Source organism: Cimex lectularius, unplaced genomic scaffold (genome assembly GCF_000648675.2).
Source record: "Cimex lectularius strain Harlan isolate CLEC.00 unplaced genomic scaffold, Clec_2.1 scaffold217, whole genome shotgun sequence".
Lineage (NCBI taxonomy): Eukaryota > Metazoa > Arthropoda > Insecta > Hemiptera > Cimicidae > Cimex > Cimex lectularius.
This window is the reverse complement of record NW_019392871.1, coordinates 716,337-739,190: the sequence shown is the minus strand read 5'-3', so window position 1 is coordinate 739,190 and position 22,854 is coordinate 716,337. Positions and strand designations below refer to the sequence as shown.

Sequence of the window (22,854 nt, the reverse complement as noted above, 5' to 3'; positions counted from 1 at the left end):
CCCTTTCAACCGCCCAGGAAACATCAAATGCTCGTTGTTAGAGAATGGCAAAGGGTAAAAGTGTACTTGATAAGCGTGATTTAGCCAGCCTCAGGCATATTGATTTTACAAGCCCCACTCCCCCTCGGAGCAAGCCCACAAACCTACCCCCCTCTTTTATATGTCTGTTTTCTTACTGTAATAGCTTTTCCGAGCTGGGAGGGGATGAGCGCCATTTTGAAATGGGGAAAAAGTAGAAAGGATAATAATATATAAACAACTTGTGTGGATTTTCCTTTTTCTTCTCACCCTCCTTTCACTGCCGACGCATGTATGTCCTGTTTTTTTATAAACCCGACAAAAATAAACGACAGACAGGGCTAAAACTATCGTTACCAAAATCGATTAGATGATTTATTCTTCTCACTGACTTTTCAGAATATTTGCTAAATGCTAAGTTATTTAAGAAAATCCATTATAGTTTATTAATCTGTTTATTTTGTCGAAACTCTCCCTGGTGTTGTAGACAAGAACCTTCTTCGTTAGTTTATTATAGTTTAACGGATTTATAACCAGCTTAATAAATCCTTCACGAAACGAGCACGCTCGTAAAAACAGAATGCATCGCTTTGAAGAAATGAAAATGGGGTTGTTTAGGAAGGAACAATAGTTACATTACACTTAGCTTAACGGCCCGTAACGAAAGCTTGAAAACTAACTTGATCCCTCTTGAAAATTTACCTTGTCAATTACACGTCTTATTGTTGTTTAGGTGATTGTTCTTCATTCCTGATCGGGGGAAATCATTGCAGATGACGATTGCCATAAAATTGTAAAAAACGGCTGGAATATTCTGGTAATTTCCATGATTGATAAAAGCCATGTGAGAATGTTAATTCTCAGCTGTTGGTCTTTAATTATTTTGACGCGGTTCTCCCAATTTCGCTTTAGCTGTTTATAGATAGTATACGCAATAATCGACGGCATAAAAAATGACGGAAAGCAGTGGAGTGAGCTCGACGTCCGAAACGGACCTAGAGGCGTCGGCGAACCTACGTTCTGCGTCTGAATTCAGCGTCGGCGGTACGGCCAAGCCGATCAAGGGCCTCTTGAAGAAAGGGGGATCGATGCACACGTTCCACGAAGATTCACGTAAGACCCCCGACCGCGACAAGCCCAGGAAAGGTCTGCAATGGAACATCTCGCAGATGACATGGACTGAAGAGCTGAAACAGATCAGGGAAGAGATCGCGAGGAGGAAACTGGAATCTCCTGGAGTCAAATCGTTGGTCACGATACCCAGAGAAAGATTCTACCATTGGCAGTTCGATTTCGAGGACATGACTTATTATCCGTACGGGCTCGACCTTTCGCATATGGCTGTACAAGATATCCAAATAATCAACGTTTTAAAGCACCTCGCTTATTTAGATCTCTCGGATAACGAAATTAAAAACGGCTCGCTTAAAATTCTGGAAGAAGTCAACTCACTGATCGCTCTCAACTTGGACCAGAATCAATTGACGTCTATGAACTTTCCAGGCTGTGGGAACATGCGTTGGATTTCGTTGAAAAACAACACGATGACGGCTATCGATCGGTTTAGCATGCCGTTGCTCGAGTACGCCCATCTCGATTCAAATCAGATCAAGACTATTGAAAATTTCGATGCCGAAAACACGCCTGTTCTTCGACTTTTAAGCCTTAAAGGAAACCGTGTGTCGAACCTGAAAGATAACCAGCTATCCCCCAGTTTGAAATATCTGTACCTAGGAAACAACAAAATACGGAGTTGCGAAGGTTTGGCTCATTTGTCTAACTTGACGGTACTCCACTTGAGAGGTAATAAGATCAAGAAACTCAAGTCCATTCCAAACGAGTTGAAAAACCTGCACTACCTCAATCTGAGAGACAACCCCATTTCTAACGTGCGACAGTTTAAAAAGCTCCGAGGACTGTCTAAGCTCAGAATTTTGATAACTACCGACTGCGCCTTCGAAAAAGCCAACCCTAGAGTCGCAAGGTCTAAGGTCATATTCTGCCTCATGCATCTCAAAAGGCTGAACAAACAGGAAGTGATGGCGAGCGAAATCCAAAAATCGAAGAAATTCCGCGATGAGATCGAAGCCGAAGAAGAATCCAGCGAAGACGACGTTCTGGAAGATGTCGAAGAAGACGACGAAAAGTACAAAGTGGCTTCCAACCCTTCCACCCCTGCAAGTTCTACCAAATAAATTTTTCAAAGCGTCATAATTAGGTACTTAAACATAATTTTAAGTCGACGAAACAAGTCTTTCGCACTATTTCTTCTTTCGTTCGTAATTCTTTTAGCTAACCTAGGATTCAAACACCAAGGAGAGTTCATGACTGTTGAGTTCAACTTTAAAACATATGGTAAATTCAAAAACTCTAGTTTTTTTTATAGATTTTGTTTTTCATTTTCATGTAGGTTGTAGAAAGCAATAGGTTTAAAAGGTTGAACGTGAAAGATAACCAATAGTAAATATTTCAAATGATCAAGGTGGACAATTGTTTTTGTGGAACGTAAATTTTACCCGTATTGAATAGGGTTATAAATAATAAAACTAGAAGAGAAAATTAATCATAAACGATTAAAAATAATATTGCCTACTTTCTCTTCGTTATGTTTTGTATTTTAGAGACGGTTTTATCCTGAAAATCAAACCGTTTCCTGGCCCATCATAAAACCGCTCATGCATATTAATGGCTGTTATAAAAGCGATAATACCTACCGATAGAACCTTACACCTACTTGAATTATGTAAATAAATCTGTTATTAAATTACCAGTTCGCATTATCTTAAATGGGTCGCTGCTTTTTAAAGCTGCCCTTTAATGGTTATCGGTAAAAGCGTCGTACTCAAATTTAGGAGGGCAATCGAATTTTCCTTCGCGGTGGAAAATCGTTGGACTCCAGCCCAGGTTAAGAGGGGTTTCTTAAAATTTGAGGAGCGATTATTTTCAAATAAGAGGTTCCGAATTTTATCTATAATTTATATTTAATGCGGAAAGAATATTAAAATTCCTTTGTAATATGAAGAGCACATTTTAAAAGTGAAAATCATTCCGACGAAATCAAATCATATTTTATTGCTTTAAAATCCTACAATACTTTTAGCAAGGGTTGCATATATTACAATAAGCATATAATAAACGTAATTATTATTGTGTATATGTGTATCTTACATATTCAAACTTTAAAAATACAGAGTAAATCAATTTAAGGTAGAATAAAACAAAAAATCATTTACATACATATTTTGTTGTAATATAATTTTGTAAAGCTCAATCAGGATCTTAATACAAATAAAAGACAAGAAATTGCATTTCGCTTATTGATAATAAGTACTATAATTTAACTCCGTTTTATTTAATATTTTGGGATAGAGAGATTTATTATTATATTTTATCTTTTTCTATTTTATTATATTCATATACACTTTTAATATAACTTTAATGTAACGTTACTCTTATATATATGTTTTATTTTATGTTTGTTTTATTTATGTATTATGTTTTAGTAAACCAACCTTCTCCATAGCCTTAGTTAGTTATAAGAGAGAAATTATTACAAATAAGTACATGTCGAAGAATATTATCTATTTAGAAGAATATCTATCTATTCTATAATATTAGAATATAAGGCCAACAACTTGGAATGAGAGAGAACGAGAAAGAGAGGGAGAGAGAGAAAGCAAGCGAGCTAGAGATAGAGAGAGAGAAAGAGAGAGGGAGAAAGAGAAAGCAAGTGATCTAGAGATAGATAGAGGGAGAGAGAGAAAGAGAGATAAGTAGATAGATAGAGAGAGATAGAGGAGAAAGAGAGATAGAGAGATAGATAGATATATAGATAGATAGAGAGAGAGAGAGAAAGAAAAAGAAAAGGAGAAAGAGAAAGAGAAAGCAAGCGAGCTAGAGATAGATAGATAGATAGATAGAGAGTGAGAGAGTGAGAGAGAGAGAGTGAGAGAGTGAGACATAGATAGAGAGAGAGGGCGTGAGGAAGAAAGAGAGAGAGAGTGGAAGAAAAAGAGATAGAGGGAGAGAGAGATAGATAGATATAGAGAGAGAGGGGAGAGAGAGTGAGAAAAGGAGAGAGAGAGAAAGAGAAAGCAAGCGAGTGAGAGATAGATAGATAAAAAGATAGATAGAGAGAGAAAAAGTGTGCGAATGAATATCATTTTATGTAAAAAAAATGTAGCAAATTTAGGCCCAAACGACCTCTCATACAATTATCGCAAAGAGAGAGAGAGAGAGAGAGAGAGAGAGAGAGAGAGAGAGAGAGAGAGAGAGAGAGAGAGAGAGAGAGAGNGAGAGAGTGAGAGAGAGAGGTGAAAGAGAGGGATTGAACGTATGAATACGACTTTTATGGTCACAGCATTTGGTCTAATTTGACCTTACATCAAATGACTTGGAGAGAAAGATAGAGTAGATGATGTAGATGTATTAATTGAGATGTGTAATATACTGCGTCCTTTAAAAGCTGTTTTATCCCCCGTTTTGTGCCTATAGCACATCGGCGAGTTCTAATACATCAAGGAATTTGATTAGTTATTTGATTAGGAGGTCCGGTTTCAGTGGCTGAATTTCTTCTTCCCAAAGCACTTCCTCCTGGGGGCAAGTGTAGCACCACAGTTTGTTAATAGGTGTGGTGTCTACTCTGCGTCTTTGCAGAATTTACACGTGTTGGGTTATGCCAATCTTCTTTGAATATCTGTTTAGTTTGCACTGCCCTTCCATGAATCCTGTTAGCATTCGCAGAAATAATAATCCCAACACTGCTGCGTAGAAGTACCATAGCATTAAGCTACATTCCATAGAGCAAAAGTAGTGTTCATAGCGAAAATAGGGAAAAGAGACCCTACACTACCCAAATCCTACAGACCAATCAGCGTAACATCCTTTCTACTGGAAGCACTTGAAAAGCTGATAGACAACCATTTAAGAATGACAACAGAAACTGCTCTGTACCAGTTAACTAGTGGCCTGAGGATTATTATTCCTTTTTGTAGCAAGATTGCAGAATCCCAACAGTTCCTGGCGCTTTATATGGGCTGAAAGTCTTGAACGCCCAGAGGATCTTTTTTTCTGTGCATATTTCAGTTGCTTTCTTTCTTGTGTCTACGAAAGATAGAGTAACCGATAGGGAGAGAAAAACATAGAAAGAAATAATGAGAGTGAAAAGAAGAGAAAGGGAGATAGAAAAAATAAATAGAGAAAAGAAATATAGAGAGAGAAAGCAAAAGAGAGAGAGAGAGAGAGAGAGAGAGAGAGAGAGAGAGAGAGGAACAGAAAAAGATACACATATTACAGTGTATACATATTCAACGGTGTTTACATAAACCTGATCGTTTATTTAACTTCCGTTAACATTTTTAAAGGCCATGATGAAAATCTTTTTTTATTGTTAATAAATGTAATAAATGTAATTCTTCTCATACAGGATGAGGGATCGGAACAGCATTACAATGTTTTTTTTTTCTCCAAATAATTAACAATTAAAATTCTATGGGCTTTTCCGGCATTTCCAACCAATAAACCTGTCTGCCACCCTGTCCTCTAAATTGATATTATGCACAATATGTGGCCAACGATGGCGAAAAGTGGTTCATCATTTTTATTTATTTATTTTCAAATAGTATTATTGGTTGTCACAAAATAAAAATAGACAGAAAATAATGCAATTGTGTAGTGTTAAGCAAAGTGGACTAATAGTGTTTGTTCATTAAGCAAAATTATAAATAAAACAGATTTTTTATTAATTATAGGTGAAAGAACAGATTTTCATCGCGCCGTTTACCAAGAGGTGAAAGGAGAAAACGAAAACAACACCGTTTTTTTAACAAAGCAATTTGAAAGGTTTCAGTGTCTTTAATTGGGAAAAAGGCTTGGGTCGGTGGCCAGACCGAGAAAAAGGGAGAGATGTTTAAAGAGAGGCGGGGGTGAGTTTTGAGGGCGGTGGCGAGGGTGAACCGGCTCCGCTGCCCCAAGGGAAGCTTGTCCCCGGCTGACAAATCACGTCTCGCCTTACAGGTGTCTGCCCATTTAATTACCACAAAGCCCTCGTCTCCTCCACAAACACCCTATAAACTCTTAGACAAGAGATCGTTTAAGGCCGTATTAAAGGACGACTTAGCTCGTTAGAAAAGGATCTGTCACTTTTCCCTTCCACAACTGAATTTCGGCCCAGTTTATCGTAATCGCGGTCTCCTGGGTTTATTTACAATCGGGCTTACTATCCACGATCCTCTCTTTACGTTCCATTCAGCTTCTGCCGATCCGTAAATAAAATTCGAAACGAGCTGTAAATTGAATATAAAAAATTCTAATTTAAGAAAAAATGAATACTTACTACAAATTAATTTGTGATGAAGGTTTTGGTTGAGATAAAAAAAGTCAGTGTCACGAGCGAGATTCGAACCCACGACCTTCGGATAAATACGCTGCTGCTTTAGCACTTGAGCTATCGTGACAAATGATATGGCCACGGAGAGCTTTAGTGAAGTATACTTCATTTTGCTTATTACATCTATTAAGTTTCGTGGTCCGATTGACCCAATAAATTGTTTTCAATTAATTAATTTTTAATTAAGGTTTTGGTTGATGGCCATTTCATTTGTCGCCGAGAATAGATTACACGACATTTGAAAAGTGGCAAAAAAGGAGGGAAAATTCAAAAGGTGGGGTTGAGATGGGAAGTTGTGTCCGAGCGGATCGAAGTCACGATTTTCTCAAGTGGTAGAGCATCGGCGTATTGAGCAAGGTCGAGGGTTCGAATCCCACTCGTGACACTGACTTTTTTATCTTCACCGAAACCTTAATTAAAAATTACTTAATTGAAAACAATTTATTGGGTCAATCTGACCACGAAACTTAATAAACTTACTACAAATACTACTACTGTTTGAGCCAATTTTTGTTTTGTTCATGTGAATGATAGTTATGTTTTATATATAAAATTATGTATATTTGTGTGGTGATTAGTGACCGTTAATCGATAATTATTCAGAAATCGTGAGATGTGGTCTGGACTAGACCACATCTCACGATTTCTGAATAATTATGTATATTGTTCTATTTATTACTTTTATGAGTTTTGCCCACTCTATCTATAGCAATGAGTTTGCCAGTTCTTCTGCGAGTACTTTTAACATAGGTTTACTATATCTAGCACCTCTAGAGTTTATGATTATTCGGAGATCGTGAGATGCGGTCTGGTGTGACGTAGGTTTTAGAAAAACATTTTCTTTGTCGTGCCAACGTTTCGATCTTTATTGAGGTCATCTTCCGGGACCTGGGATTTATAAACATTGTTTGAATTTTACAAATTCATGTGGGATGTGGAAAAAAATGAATTTATACAATGCAAAAAAAATTTTATATTCAATCAAATTATTTGTACTCGCTCAAACTGTTTGTTTTCTGCGTAATTGTGTCATTCTTGTGTGTCGTGTTGAGAGTGTCGTGTGAGTTATTGCAGTGTTATGTCTGTATACATTGGATTTTGAAGGGGTGGGGAAGGAAGTCGGGATAGGAAGACATTTTTATATGAGGAGTCGGCTTCTTTGAGGTGAAAGGACCCGATAATGGGAAAAATGGGTAAAGATTCGGCCTGATTATCCTTTCAGGATTACATAGACGGGGATAATTAGGGAAAGGAAAGTCAAATTATTGAAGAATTAGACTATGTAGAAATGTTCGATATGTGGAATGTGATGATTGTTTTATATGTTATATTATATGTTTTGTGTAATGTGATGATATATGTATGTTGTTGATATTGAATTTGATTAATGATATTGGCGTAGCTGCGACTGAGTTTACATGTGTCTGTTCTGTAATTGTTTGGGGTTTTTGCAATCTTAGATATGCTGCTTTATTCTCTTGTCCAGATATTGGGATGTAAGACCGATGTATTTTGCCGGAGAATTTAAACAATTGATTTATTTACCTTTTGAATTTTTCTCCTATTTGCCATTTTTGAAAAAGGTAGGTTGAGATGGGAAGATGGTGTCCGAGTGGATCGAGGTCACGATAGCTCAAGTGGTAGAGCAGCGGCGTATTTCGCCGAAGATCGTGGGTTCGAATCCCGCTCGTGCCATTGACTTTTTTATCTCAAATAAAAACCTTAATTAATTGTAATATATTAATTGCCAAGCGGACCACGAAATTAGTGAATTTAATGAATTAAAATGAAGTATACTTCACTAAAAGCTCTTCGTGTCCATTTCATTTGTCGCCGAGAATCCAATCCGATTACACGACATTTGAAAAATGGCAAAAAGGAGGGAAACTCAAAAGGTGTGGTTGAGATGGGAAGTTAGTGTCCGAGTGGATCGAAGTCACGATATCTCAAGTGGTAGAGCGCGGCGTATCTAGCCGAAGATCGTGGGTTCGAATCCCGCTCGTGCCATTGACTTTTTTTTATCTCAACTAAAAACCTGAATTAATTGAAAAAGATCGAAACGTTGGCACGATAAAGAAAATGCTTTTCTAAAACCGAATAATCATTGACTAACTCACCGAAGATTCATTCCATCACCTTTAACATTTGATCTAAAGGTATCGAACTCTGTTATGCTCCGGGCTAACTTTGTCAATTTGGTTTAAGAACCGATTCATCTCGGCGTTCGATCCGCCCGTAAGCTACCATTTATACATAATTAAAAAGAAATTGATTCTGGCCATGTGGGTGGTCTAATCACAAAACGACAACCGGAATTTTTTAGAAAACGAGACCTGAACAAAGGCTACCTCTAAGATAAGCCCATTATGATGATATGTCCGCAATTTAGTTCCGCCGGTAAAAATTGCCAACCGTCCTATTCATTCAGCCATCGATCAACTTCACCGTCTTCCAATGCAAATAAATCAACAATGCAAGACAAAGCGATTTCCCCGATTTCCATATCAATGCCGCTCTCACTGATTGCGTTACTTTATCATGAAAAATATATTACTGGAAAATACCTGATAAATGTTTGCCTAGTTTAACAGAGCGTAAAATTTTAATTGAAAACTTTGTTGTTTCGGCCCAAAAGTATGCTCGCCACTCAGTCAGTGGCGACGGGAGTGGAATTTTTTTAATAATTTTTAATAAGTAACATGGATTTTTTTAAAGACTCAATGTTTTTTTACTTTTATAATGTGTAAGTTTTTGTAAAACTTTTCCATGTGTTTTTTATAACGTTTTTATCATTGTTTACTTATTTTTACATTACATTCATTACAATTTTTGCAATGTTATTTTGTTATCGACCAATTTTGATACAATCTAGATTTGACAATTTATTGAGAGTGGTCCTTGAATTAATTACACTTTTTTTCTTCTTTTTTTTAATGAGGGTTCGCAACAGCAGAACTCATGTAAACCCTCAGGGTGCAGGTGTTTTTGAAAAAAAAGCCCATTTGTAAGTATGTCGGGTTCGAATGCAGGGCCGCTGGATTCGAACCCGGGACCTTTACCTTACAATGATGAGCGCCGTGACAACGCCTAAACCGTTGCGGACACCGACGCCCCCACACATTATTATACATATGCTATGTTTTCTACTCTATATTTGGCCTTCCTCAGGGCAATGATATCAACAAAAAATAATATTTTGTTGAAGTGAACAAGGGTGACAAATTAGGTAGTTTAGAAAAACATATTTTTCATTGTTTTGCCGACGTTTCGACCTTTATTCGGGTCATCTTCGAGGACTGGGTAAATTACAAAATATATGTTGATTGTAAAAAAATACGATCCTGATGTAAATATATATTTTGAACCAAGTATTTTTGTACCTTTTTAGGTGTAATAAATAATGTAATAAATGCGAAGATTATTGCACAATTTTTTAAAACTGTTGAATTTATTGAAATAGTGAGGATCGGTCAGGAAAGACGTATTTTAGATAAACACCTTTTTCATTGTTTTGCCGACGTTTCGACCTTTATTCGGGTCGTCTTCAGGGCCTGGATGAATTTCAAAACATATGTTGATTGGAAAAAAATACGATACTGATGTAAATATATATTTTGAACCAAGTATTTTTGTACCTTTTTAGGTGTAATAAATAATGTAATAAATGCAAAGATTATTGCACAATGTTCTAAAACAGTGGAATTTATTGAAGTAGTGAGGATCCGTCAGGAATAAGTATTTTAGATAAACACCTTTTTCATTGTTTTGCCAACGTTTCGACCTTTATTCGGGTCATCTTCAGGGCGTGGGTAAATTACAAAATATATGTTGATTGGAAAAAAATACGATACCGATGTAAATATATATTTTGAACCAAGTATTTTTGTACCTTTTTAGGTGTAATAAATAATGTAATTAAATGCGAAGATTATTGCACAATTTTCTAAAACTGTTGAATTTATTGAAGTAGTGAGGATTGGTCAGGAAGGACGTATTTTAGATAAACACCTTTTTCATTGTTTTGCCGACGTTTCGACCTTTATTCGGGTCATCTTCAGGGCCTGGATGAATTTCAAAACATATGTTGATTGGAAAAAACACGATACAGATGTAAATATATATTTTGAACCAAGCATTTCATATTCAAATAACCCGTGGTGCTATTTTCGTGGTGTAATGTTTGTTTTGTGCGAAGGTGTTGTGAAACGTGAATTTGAATTCTGCTGTTTTTATATGATTGTGAAAGGGTGGGAGACGCGGTATATCTGGGAAATTTTCTTTGATCATTGACGGTTTTATTTAACTCAAAGGAAGTCGAGAATAGGGAATTTTCTGGATTGGATTTGTGATTCGGCATTCAACATTGGAAAGGAAGTTAATTATTTAGGACGATATCGAAAGAAAGTAAATACAAAAATAAGGTTTAATAGTTTATTTGCTTTATTGTTTTAGCATAGCTATGGCTGAGTTTGCATGTATTTGTTCTGTTTATTGCTGTCTGTGACTCTTTTAAGATAAACCATTTCTAAAAAAGTTGCGTTTGTATTTGTTTTTTTCCGTGTTTAGTATTTGTATTTTTTTCGAAATCAAAGTTGTGTTGTTTTTGAAAGTGGTGTGCGGCCAATGATTGGTTTTTGGTAATTTAGTCATAGATGTGTTTTTTCCGTTTTTCTAGATACTGTGATGTAATTCCGATCTATGTTGCCGGACAGTTCATACCATAAATTTTATAATAATTTTAAAAGCTATTTTGATTGTTCCGAGGAGAAAATACTTGGTTCAAAATTTATATTTACATCTTAGATTGTATTTTTTCCAATCAATGTATATGCAAGCGCTGATGATGACCCGAATAAAGGTCGAAATATCATGAAAAATATTGAAAAAGTGTTTTTCTAAACTACCTCATTCTTGACCGCTTCTCACAACTGGTCACTAACAAACACAAAAAAGATTTAAATGTTCTTTAAACACTTCTGTACCGTTTAAATGTAAATCAAAATTTGTGACAAAATCAAAATGTGAATTCACATTTAAAAGTGTAGAGAGGTGTTTTAAAAACAAATAATATTTGTCAATGTGTCTTACATTAATATGTTTATTGATAATTATGTACATTGCCCTGAGAAAGGCCAAATATTGAGCCGAAAGCTTGGCTTATCTATAACACAGTGTATTAATTCAAGGGCCACATACCCAATAAATTCTCAAATCCAGATTATATTTTTTGTACGCTTCGGAAATTTACACCCATCATCAGCATAAGATGTCCTTTTGCTTAATTTTGGTCCTGTTGCCCTCTTATCCACTCATCGTCCATTCTTTCTCCGGCGCTCTTCCGATTAGTTACCCTACGCTTTTTCCTTTTTTCCAGAGAAAATTTTATTACACCACCCTGGTTTTATATTTGACCAACTTGGGCCCTGATCTTGTTGGAGCCTTCTTTTCCCTGGCTCTCCTATCTTCTTTCTAGGGCAAACACAAAACTTTTCAACGCACGGGGGGGGGATATTTTAGCATTTACAATGTTTTAACAACAATGATGACAAAATTGTGCGAGTTATTATCGACCCAACTCGATTAATTTTAGTTTATCATGAATCTGCAATTTATTTTTTTTTTAATCTTTTATTTTATTTCTTTAATTTTTTACCATTGAACTATAGTTAATTTTAACCTAAACCAAAGAACGGTCGTTGGTGTTTTCGTGGTGACAACAATAATTTCAATGTCAATTGGGTCTTAATAGCTAGATTTGTTAGTTGCTTAGTCTGACAATAAACATGTCATTCTCTGAGAAAAAATATGAAAAATTAATAGAGAGTGGTCGAGGGTTAAGACTTGCGAACAAGACTTGTGAACCATGACCGACAGCCAAAGTTCAACTGCACCAAATTATATATATTATAAACAAACTCTCTCGAATAAAGATCTCGACGGAAAGAGCGAAGGCAGGGTTTTACTTTAGCCAGTTCGTCGGTGTTTATTTTGTCCTTCGTCGCGATTTCCCATATTAAATGTAAGCAGCGGAGTTTTGAAGGGAAGTCGAGGCCTATTGAGAGCGGGACGGAATGTAGACTGCCATATTGCATGCACAAAGTAATAAAACTGAGAGCACTTTTAGACCGGGCCCCCCTCTCCCATGGCTTAATAACTACTTTGTTCCACTCACAAAGCCCCCTTGACGAATTCTACTCAATCCCCGGTTTTAAGAAGGCGGTTCGCCTATGGCAACTTTTGCGGATGATCGTGGGCAAAGTTCATAAAATCAATAGCATCCCTTTAGAATTTATGTTATGTGTGAAGCAAAAAGTGCCTCCTCCTTGTCCAGGCCAATTCATGATGGTTTTTTACAGGGCTATTTCAAATACGGAGTTGTACGAGTCCTCAGAATGTCGGTGTTTTTGAAAAAAGCTCATTTTTGTTCGGTTCGAATTTAGGGCCGATGGATACACTTTTACAGTGATGGCCGCCGTATACCCTAACCCCTTGTGTCCTGTTGAGAAAAAAAATGCTTGCCAACATATTTGCCTTGCATCACCTTGATCCCGATTATTGCGCATTGATCTTTACATTTATAAAGAGACGTTAACGAAGTGGGCTCCAAGGAGAAAACCACATAACCTTTTGTATTCAATAGACTTCCGAGAATATGTAAGCAGTGAAAACTCTTCACAATCGCATAAAGCCAGGAACACACCCGATGCAACGCCGTGCGACGCTACCCGATGCTACCCGACGCAAATCCAAAGTCCATTTTTCCATAAGATTGTATTACCCCCGTGCACATTTGCCCATTGCATGCATCGCTACTCTACTCTAGGCTCTGCGATCCCCACTGTCCAGATTTTCGTCGGGTAGCAGCATCGAGTACAGTCGAAGACAAAAGAACCGGAGACTCATATTTTTATTCACACTACATGTACTATTGCCGTTATATTAATTACAACATACTTATTTTAATATAAACCAAATTAACCGAGATCAAAGATTCATTAGTTTCTATTTTAAAATTTTTTTAATGGTTTTGTAGAAATTAATCGAATCACCGCAATACCATTTTTTGATATAATGAATTTAACTATTGGGTTGTCCGGAAAATAATGCAGGATTTTGGTATTAAACAAAAAAAAAGAAACTAGTTACTTTAAAGCAATGTTCTTTAATCAAAATAATNTGACATTCATACAAATGAGTAATCCTGTAAACGTAAACAGAATATTTTATATAGATTTTTTTTAATGAAAACTTAAAATCCTGCATTATTTTCCGGACAACCCGATAACAATTTATTACACGGTTTTGCTCATAAAATTTAACTAACAATTTATTTCATGGTTTTGCTCATAAAATTACACCATTTTCGTCGAGTAGCGTCAGAACAGGACACTAGTAGTTTATTTCAAATTAATTACAATATCCTTATTTTCATATATACCAAACTAAACGAGATTAAAAATTCATGTATTTTTATAAAAAATTTTTAATTATAATGGTTAGGTAGAAAATTTATCAAAACACCGGAATAACTTTATTTTAAAAAATTAATTAAGGTTTTTAGTCGAGATAAAAAAGTCTATGGCACGAGCGGGATTCGAACCGACGATCTTCGGCTTGATTCGCCGCTGCTCTTCCACTTGAGCTATCGTGACCTCGATCCACTCGGACACCAACTTCCCATCTCAACCGCACCTTTTGAATTTTCCCTCCTTTTTGCCATTTTTATCTCAACTAAAAACCTTAATTAATTGTAATATATTAATTGGTCAAGCGAATTTAATGATTTTCAATGAAGTATACTTCACTAAAGCTCTCCGTGGCCATTTCATTTGTCGTCGAGAAGCCAATCCGATTACACGACATTTGAAAAATGGCAAAAAGGAAGGAAAATTCAAAAGCTGGGGTTGAGATGGGAAGTTGGTGTCCGAGTGGATCGAGATCACGATAGCTCAAGTGGTAGAGCAGCGGCATATCAAGCCGAAGATCGTGGGATCGAATCCCGCTCGTTCCATTGACTTTTTTATCTCAACTAAAAACCTTGATTAATCTTTTAAAAAATTTAATGGTTTGGTAGAAATTAATCAAAACACCAGAATACCATTTTTTGATAAAATGAATTTAACTAATAATTTATTACACGGTTTTGCTCATAAAATTTAACTAACAATTTATTTCATAGTTTTGCTCATATAATTACACCGTTTTCGTCGAGTAGCGTCAGAACAGGACACTCACATTATTTGTAGTTTATTTCAAATTAATTAGAATATGCTTATTTTAATATATACCAAATTAAACGAGATTAAAAATTCATGAATTTTTATAAATTTTTTAAAATTATAATGGTTAGGTAGAAAATTTATCAAAACACCGGTATAACTTTATTTAAAACAGTTAAATATAACTAACAATTTATTACATGGTTGTGCTCATAAAATTTAACTAACAAATTATTACACGGTTTTGCTCATACAATTACACCATTTTCGTCGCATAGCGTCAGAATAGGACTCTCATATTATTTGTAGTTTATTTCAAATTAACTACAATATTCTTATTTCAATATATACCAAATTAAACGAGATTAAAAATTCATGAATTTTTATAAAAAATTTTAAATTATAATGGTTAGGTAGAAAATTTATCAAAACACCGGAATAACTTTATTTAAAACAGTTAAATATAACTAACAATGTGTAGAGATTAGTGACAATTAATCGATAGTTATTCAGATCTCACAATATCTGAATAAATAACTAACAAATTATTACATGGTTTTGCTCAAAATAATGCATTAAGAACAAAAGAGGCGTTACGATTGTGATACTGATTTGTGATATAAGCTGTGGACTGTACGTGGTGTGCGCTTGACTCGCATAGATGTGCACACCCTACCAAAACGAGAAAAGGCGTCGGGTAGCATCGGGTAGCGTCGCATAGCGTTGCATCGGATAAGTGTGTTCCCGGCTTAAGAGATTACTTCACCAGTAGTTTTCGTTTCCGACCCTTACTTTTTCTGTATATACGCCCTAAAAGCAGTACCACTAACCAATGTGGTATACAAAAACAAACTAAAGATATTAAAAAAACAGCATACAAAAATTTTTGTCTCGGTATTTTATTCAAACCTCTTTCGTTGAAGACAAAAAGGTGAAAAGCGTCTGACGTACCGGAACGGTATAGGTGAATAGGTAGATCAGAATCAAGCTGCAGCTTATAAAAAGATCAATACCGCATAGAAAGTACAAAAAAAGGACGTTTTCCTTACATGCTTTCGTACCACTGAGACAATGGTTGGAACCCCTGTTGACGAAAGGGATTTATTAAATTAGGAATCGCTGGAATTTGGATGAATTCCAATGGAAAATACCCCATTACATTTGGAATATTTACGGATGACTGCCTAGTAAATTTCCCTTACTGATTACTTTCTGACGTTGCACGATCACCGACGTTTCAGAATTCTTGAGGGTTGTGGGAAGTCTAAATGAGGACGTACTTGCAATTAAAGGTTAGGATTATTTTACTTTTTTTTTAATGTTTAATTTTAAGTATTTCGAGATAACACAAATAGAATGGCCTAGTCTTTGTAATCGTTGGTGGTTTCCTCAGGATCTTAGAATTGTTTTTTAAATTTGGCTAATTTTCCCATATTTTGGTCGTTGCTTATCATTTTGGCCAGGGAATTTTCTTAAATTTATCTAGTGAGACAGCGCACATTTAATATCCAAACAAGAGTTAATAGGCAGGACCAAAACGAATGGCAATCATCCCATAATTATATGGAGAAATCTCACGTTTTGTTAGTTTTAATTTGGAACATTTTTCAAGAAGTCTAGATAGCAGTTTGTATATAAAATTTAATACAGTACTTTCAGGACTTGTATTGGTTTTAAGAGCTTTTCCCTACTCTAATGTACAGTACTAAGTATTCAACTTTACAGTTTGCAGTAGAAGATTACTGATGGTTGACAAATTGCAAATATTTGTTTTCCAAATCTGTAACGTCATCCGACGAGTTTTGAGTTAAAGCAAAGAAGCGTACAAGGGAAAATGAGCCGAACCTGCTCCACCAACTATAATGTACTACACCCACGACTTTTGTACACTCTTTTACTCTATTTCATTGTTTTACTTCGTCCTCAGGAGGGTATTTGTTGGCCGGGCAGTGGAAAGCCTTTTAGACTTCTCCCTAAAATGAAAACATTGACTTTATTGGCTATGACGCCAGAAGGACGGTCGTAACTCTTTGTCTTCATTCGTTGCTCCCTTTAGGTTATTTAGGTAGAGCTGTGCTATTCTCTGACAAGAATCCGCTGTACCAGGACAATATTTGGTGAATTTCATTTTCAGCATCGTCTTCCATCTGTGTGATACCATCCAACGTTATTGAAAAACACAAACGACGACAAATAGCGAACACACACATATACACATAAGAGAGAACGTGTAACAAAAAATAATTATAAACTGACAGGCAAAAATATAACATGATTTTAAGATATTAATAAAAGTTTCACGTTTTTTAACGTTTAATAAGTGAGTCTTTGTCTAAAAAAGTAAAAAATGCAAATTCATAACGAAAATGAAAAATTAAACAAAAAGACGTACATATAAAATTTGTTTTATTTTTGTTTAAATTTTTAATTAACTTTCAATATCGCGTATTTCCTCCTCTTGCCTTAATTACATCTTGAAGACGTCTCGGCATAGCACTTCACGAAGAGTGCTTTCAAGATTGTGGAATGTATTAGGATGTGATGGATGTGTTCTTATTTGTCTTTTGAGGTTATCCCGAAAACGTTCGATGGGGTTCAAGTCTGGCTGGTCAGGCGAAGACCTTCATGTTATGCTGTTGAAGGTACGTTCGTACTAGGAGTGGGACATGTAGACGGGCATTATCGTGCATTAGAATAGGATTGTCGCTGATTGTCAACGATTGATAGAGTTGTCAACGAGGATAGATAACGCATGATGGTCCAACATCCACATAGCGAGTAGCCGTCAAAGCCGCTCCAGGAAAAACAACCGACTCTCCATTGAAATTCCCGCCCATACCATCACGGAGCTACGTTGTAAAGGTTGGTTGAGGGAAAAATTACAAGTGTCCTACCTTTCATTTCGCCTTGACCACGCCCATCTGGAGATTGTAGAGCAAACTACACTCATTTGTAAAAAGTACAGCAGATCAATCGTTCAAAGACCAATGGCTGTGTTCCCGAGCAAATGTGAACCTGTCGCTCCGTGTGTTCTGGTCGATTCTGGTCATCTTACGGGGCGAAAAGTCATCAGTCCATACTGATTTAATCTTCTTCGAGCTGTGCGTTCAGAAATTTAGAAACCTCGAACTTCCTGGAGCCGAACAATCGCTTGAACAACAAGGTGCCGGTTTCGCAAAATTCTGAAAGTCAAAAACGTTCATCCTGTGGTTCTGTTACCCTAGGGTGTCTTCTATGGTTAGAACCAGTTTATCTAAAAGGTCTAATAGCGTCTTGCAGAGTTTCGCAGGGAACTCCGGTGGCAATAGTCGCATACCTGATGGAACGTCCATCACCACTGGCAACATCCTCAGCACTAAGTGACATTTTTTAGTTTAAAAATTGAATTCACTAGTTTTCGTGGTCCGCTTGACCAATTACTATCTTTCAATTAATTAAGGTTTTTAGTTGAGATAACAAAGTCAGTGTCACGAGCAGGATTCGAACCCACGATCTTCGGCCAAATACGCTGCTGCTCTACCACTCGAGATATCGTGACCTCGATCCACTAGTCACTAACTTCCCATCTCAACCACACCGTTTGAATTTTCCCCTACTTTTTGCCATTTTTTTATCTCAATTAAAAACCTTAATTAATTGAAATAATTGGTCAAGCGAACCACGAAAACTAGTGAATTTAGTAAGTTAAAATGAAGTATATCTTCACTAAAGCTCTCCGTGGCCATTTTATTTGGCGCCAAAAATGTGCAGAAAGGAGGGAAAATTGAAAAGGTGGAGTTGAGATGTAGAGTTGGTGTCCGAATGGATCGAAGTCACGATAGCTCAAGTGGTAGAGCAGCGGCGTATCTAGCCGAAGATCGTGGGTTCGAATCCCGCTCGTGACGCTGACTTTTTTATCTCATCTAAAAACCATAATTATTTAAACATTGAAATTTAAAAAAAAAAAGATGAAAACTAAACAGTTTATTGCTTTAGAATTCAAATGAGACTTTATAAACACTTTAAATTCCGTAAAAAGAAAAATGCTTTGTCTTTGTTTTTGATTAAGGATTAAGTGTTTTTAACTCTAATTGATTTTCCTAATTTAAAACATAGTTCAAACAAATGTTTATTGGTAAAAACAATGAGACAAATTAAGTGCAGAATTTTCTTTTATCGAGAAAATGGAAAAAATCAATTGGGTGGAATTTTTTGCCTGACAGTGTATTATTATTAATCTTGTGTATAATGTACTTATTTCCTATTATCCTTATTATTCATAAAGTCAGAAAAGTTTATTTACTCAATAATATTAAGTATTATTCAAGTTTATAAACAGTTTATATATCCGTCATTTGTTGCTAATCACAAAATTTCATCATACATACTGTCTAAATTCATTATTAAATTTCAGCAAAATTATTAGATAGATAGATAGATAGATAGATAGATAGATATACTTTATTTACAAAATGAAAAAATTTAAAGTTAAAAATAAAAAACACAGTATTATTATGGCATGGTATTAAAACCGTCAGCCAGAGTTCGGAGTGCATTACTATCCCAAGAATATGCATAATTATATAATTATGAGAAAAGGAGAATTTAAAATATCAACTTCAGAGGTTACAATTATTTACAGGATTTCGAAATTACAAGGTTGAATTGCGATAAATTTTGAAAATAATAAAAATGACACTTCAAAGAACAAAAGGATTCTAACTTACATAGGGTCCCCCACAGGCCAACAGAATTCGCATTTAGAACCCCACAAACTAGAAATTATATGTATTAAGACAAACAGAACAAAAAAAATAAAAAATAAAAATAAAAATAAAAAATAAAAAGACAAACAAAAAAGAAAAAAGAAACAAAATAAGACGAAAAGAACATTAATTCCCTACATTCCAATGTATTCATATCTGTAAAACCAGGCTTTCCGAGCAAAATCAACAAGACCCCCGCAATCGGAGCCGTTCAGAAGGGCTATGAGCTCTTCCCTCGTCAGAAAACCCCTACCCACATACAGATACCTCAATTCGTTCAGGACCGAGCATCTAGCGAGAAAATGAAATGCATCCTCACGATCACCTGAGTTGCATAGAGAGCACACTGCAGTGGCAGGAGTACTCCCAACCCAAGGCCTGAAATTCAGGAACAACAACTCCCCTCGAATTTTAAACCACCAGCGGAAAAAAGAGAACGGAACATCATTTGATGGAGCAGAAAAAACATTGCAAGGAGTTAGGGAATGCTTCAACTCCTTGTAGAGTTGGAATCTATTTGAGTCCACGGCACGAGAAATACAACTCTCTCGATGACGAGCCCCCATAATATAAGCAAAATTATTAAAAATAATAGTATTGTACATAAATGTTGCAAAATAAGTATACCGAGAAGGAATTCAGAAATATAACAGAAACAATTAGTGAGAGAATATTTGTAACAAAATGTTTTTTTTTTTTTTTTGTTTTTTTTTATCTTGATCCACTCTATTCCATAAACGTAGACAACTAAAAATACACTTTTAAAAAAGGAAATATTTTTAAACAAATATTGATTTCGGGGTGCTGGTCGCGCCCCCTCTTCAGCTGTTATGAATGCCAACTGAAAATGAAACACTATTATCAATATGATAATAAAGTTTTTTATGTGTTTGTTGTTGTTTATAAACCATTATTATAAATGATATTGTCTGTGCTAGAATATATGTATTTTTTTTTACTGATCAATGGGAATTTACCACAAGCCCATTCATGGGCAATAAAATAAAATGAAAAACTGGGAAACCCGATAACTATTTGCAATTTCATCGGGCCTCTCTACTGGATTTTCAATGTAGGAACTAATGTTATTATCCGTACATTATAAAGCGATGAATTCCAGTAACGCCGGGCAATCGACTGAGATGCTAATAGCTAAAATGGCCTCGTTGTCATCGATAAAAGGGAACTGCCTGTGATATCTCAGATGGAAAATTGCCCCTAATATACGCAGTTTGAATATCAATTGTCGTCGAAATAAATAATTCAAAGAAAATACCCTACAGGTTTGGAGCAATTTCAGTTTTATTTAATTTTATAAACGGTATATTTTCTCTTTTCTTTTTTATAAGTAATATTTGGTAAAAAGATAAGCTAGTACTAGATGACAAAAAAGTTGTCCTGATTTATTTGGCTTAAAAAATTATATGGATTTAAATTAACCTAATGATAAATAAATAATCGAACAATTTAACTGCTATCATCAGTTAACATAGTTATAGTTAATTGCTTTTTAAAACTATTTAGCAGTTTATTTTGTCCAATAAGACAGGTTTTTAAGAAACAATCAAATTGTCACGTTTCTTGTTGACGACATATTTTCTTATTTCCTATCATTCTCGTCTGCGTGTCCTCGCTGGTTTACTATGAAACCTTATGGCTGTGTTTAATTTTCTTCTGTTTATTAAAGAAGTGAGTTTTAATCAAATTATCGTGGGAACAACAAACAGGCCAAACAGTTTGGGGTAAAAACAACTGCGGAGTGATGAATTTGTAGTTTCCTGTTCATCCTGGTCCGCCCGTACTCGCTAGGTTGTCCTGTCAGACGCGTTTCGGCAGTTCACCATATTCAGTGGTTGATTTGGTATTAAGCTGTTATATCCAGACAAAACCATTTTTACAGGTTATCACCCCTTAGACGGGATTAGATGATATAGGAGCCGGCCTCTTCACGACCTGTGCACCGCGGGTTTTTTCCAGGCCCCAAAGTTTTTTCAAGGGACCCGTATGTATCCTTCAGGCCCTGGAGTTTCCTCTCCCAGAATTAGGAATCTCAGCCTACATAGGCCTTCGCACCGACAAAGGTTCCAGACATTTCAGTTCAAAAACCGTAAACTGCCAGTTTATAGGTAGTTAATTAGCCTCATAATTTTCCCCATTTGTGGAAAAAACCACTACATTTTTCTTGTATTGACACTTCCAGGAGTGTTGTAAACACCTTGAATCGAATTGAATATTTGTTCAGAGCTGTTAAACAAATGAGCTTAATTAAAGATTGTGTCAGCTCTCATTGGATGTAATTAGGTCACTTAATTTGCTTTTTAAAAGACCTAATTTGTTGTTCATGACGTTAATTCGCTGCTTCTGTGAATATATGCCTGAATTAAGGGACAATGGGTGGACTGTGTTGAGGGACTTGGTTTTTTTAAATTATTACTTACGTTTTATATTATTCAAGATGACATTTTCAAATGGAATATACCAGTGGAAAAAGTTAACCACAAGGAGTGCCGCCTCTGAAATATTTGTTGATCATTACTATTCAAGCGCTTCATTCTCGTGTGGCGTAAAGTCAAAACGCTCCTTGAAAACAAGGGAACCACGATGACCCAGAATAATGAAGAAACAACTCAAACGAACAGGACATCGTTGTATCATATCCAGTGTCTTTACCATGCAATCTAATTATTACGCCTTAAAAATATTTACAAAAAAATAAAAAAATAAATTTAAAGTTGACACGATTTTAAGGCGACTTTTAATTAAGCAAATAGAAAACCGTCTATGAAGCATGAACAACGAGAACGGACAGGCCTAGGTTCAAGGCTTGCATGAAGAAAGACATTGAGTCAATATTTACCGATGAATTGATGATTACAAAAATATCTTAAGCATAAAACATTTCCATTGTCATATTGGATTCCTTTTTAATGACTATGGGGTGATGTACGCGGAGAACGGTCCTTTCCGGCCATCCTAGCATGCAGGTCCTTGTTGTTTGGTCACAAACTGTCAGACGTGATTTTTTTCTATTTTCAGTGTCGAAAGGCTAGTTTTTGTCATGTTATGTTTGTACCAAATCTGCCACTGAAGATGAATGCAAATTCCTTGTAAACAGGGTGATGAACCTGATGAAAAGGGGACCGCGGTAGCCGAGTGGTTAGCATGAGAGACTCTCACGCCGCGTTCGTGGGTTCGATTCCCACCGTCGCCTCTGGCCCTTGTTTCACAATAACCCCCCCAAATTTGAACACACATATATGAATTATATATTACATATACATACATATATGAAAAAAAACCTGATGAAAGGGCGTTTTTCGATCATCTTCCGGTTCTTGTTTGTGTTAAGTGTTCATAGAGGGGTCCAAGTTAATATAACAATCGCTGGATCATCAGGGAAGGTATTTGTAGAAATGTTAACTTATAGTATATTGGAAAAAGAAATGTGTTAAAAAAGCTTACCTGAGGAACACTTACCCTAAGG

General features: G+C 35.8%; 1 protein-coding gene across 1 annotated transcript; it reads left to right on the top strand.

The window, feature by feature from the left end:
- The first annotated feature begins 468 nt into the window (after positions 1-468).
- Positions 469-2,357, top strand: LOC106661299 (leucine-rich repeat-containing protein 23-like). Its single transcript, XM_014384589.2, has one exon. The coding sequence runs from the start codon at positions 972-974 to the stop codon at positions 2,211-2,213; it is 1,242 nt and encodes a 413-aa protein (XP_014240075.1). The 5' UTR covers positions 469-971; the 3' UTR covers positions 2,214-2,357.
- The last annotated feature ends 20,497 nt before the right edge of the window (positions 2,358-22,854 follow it).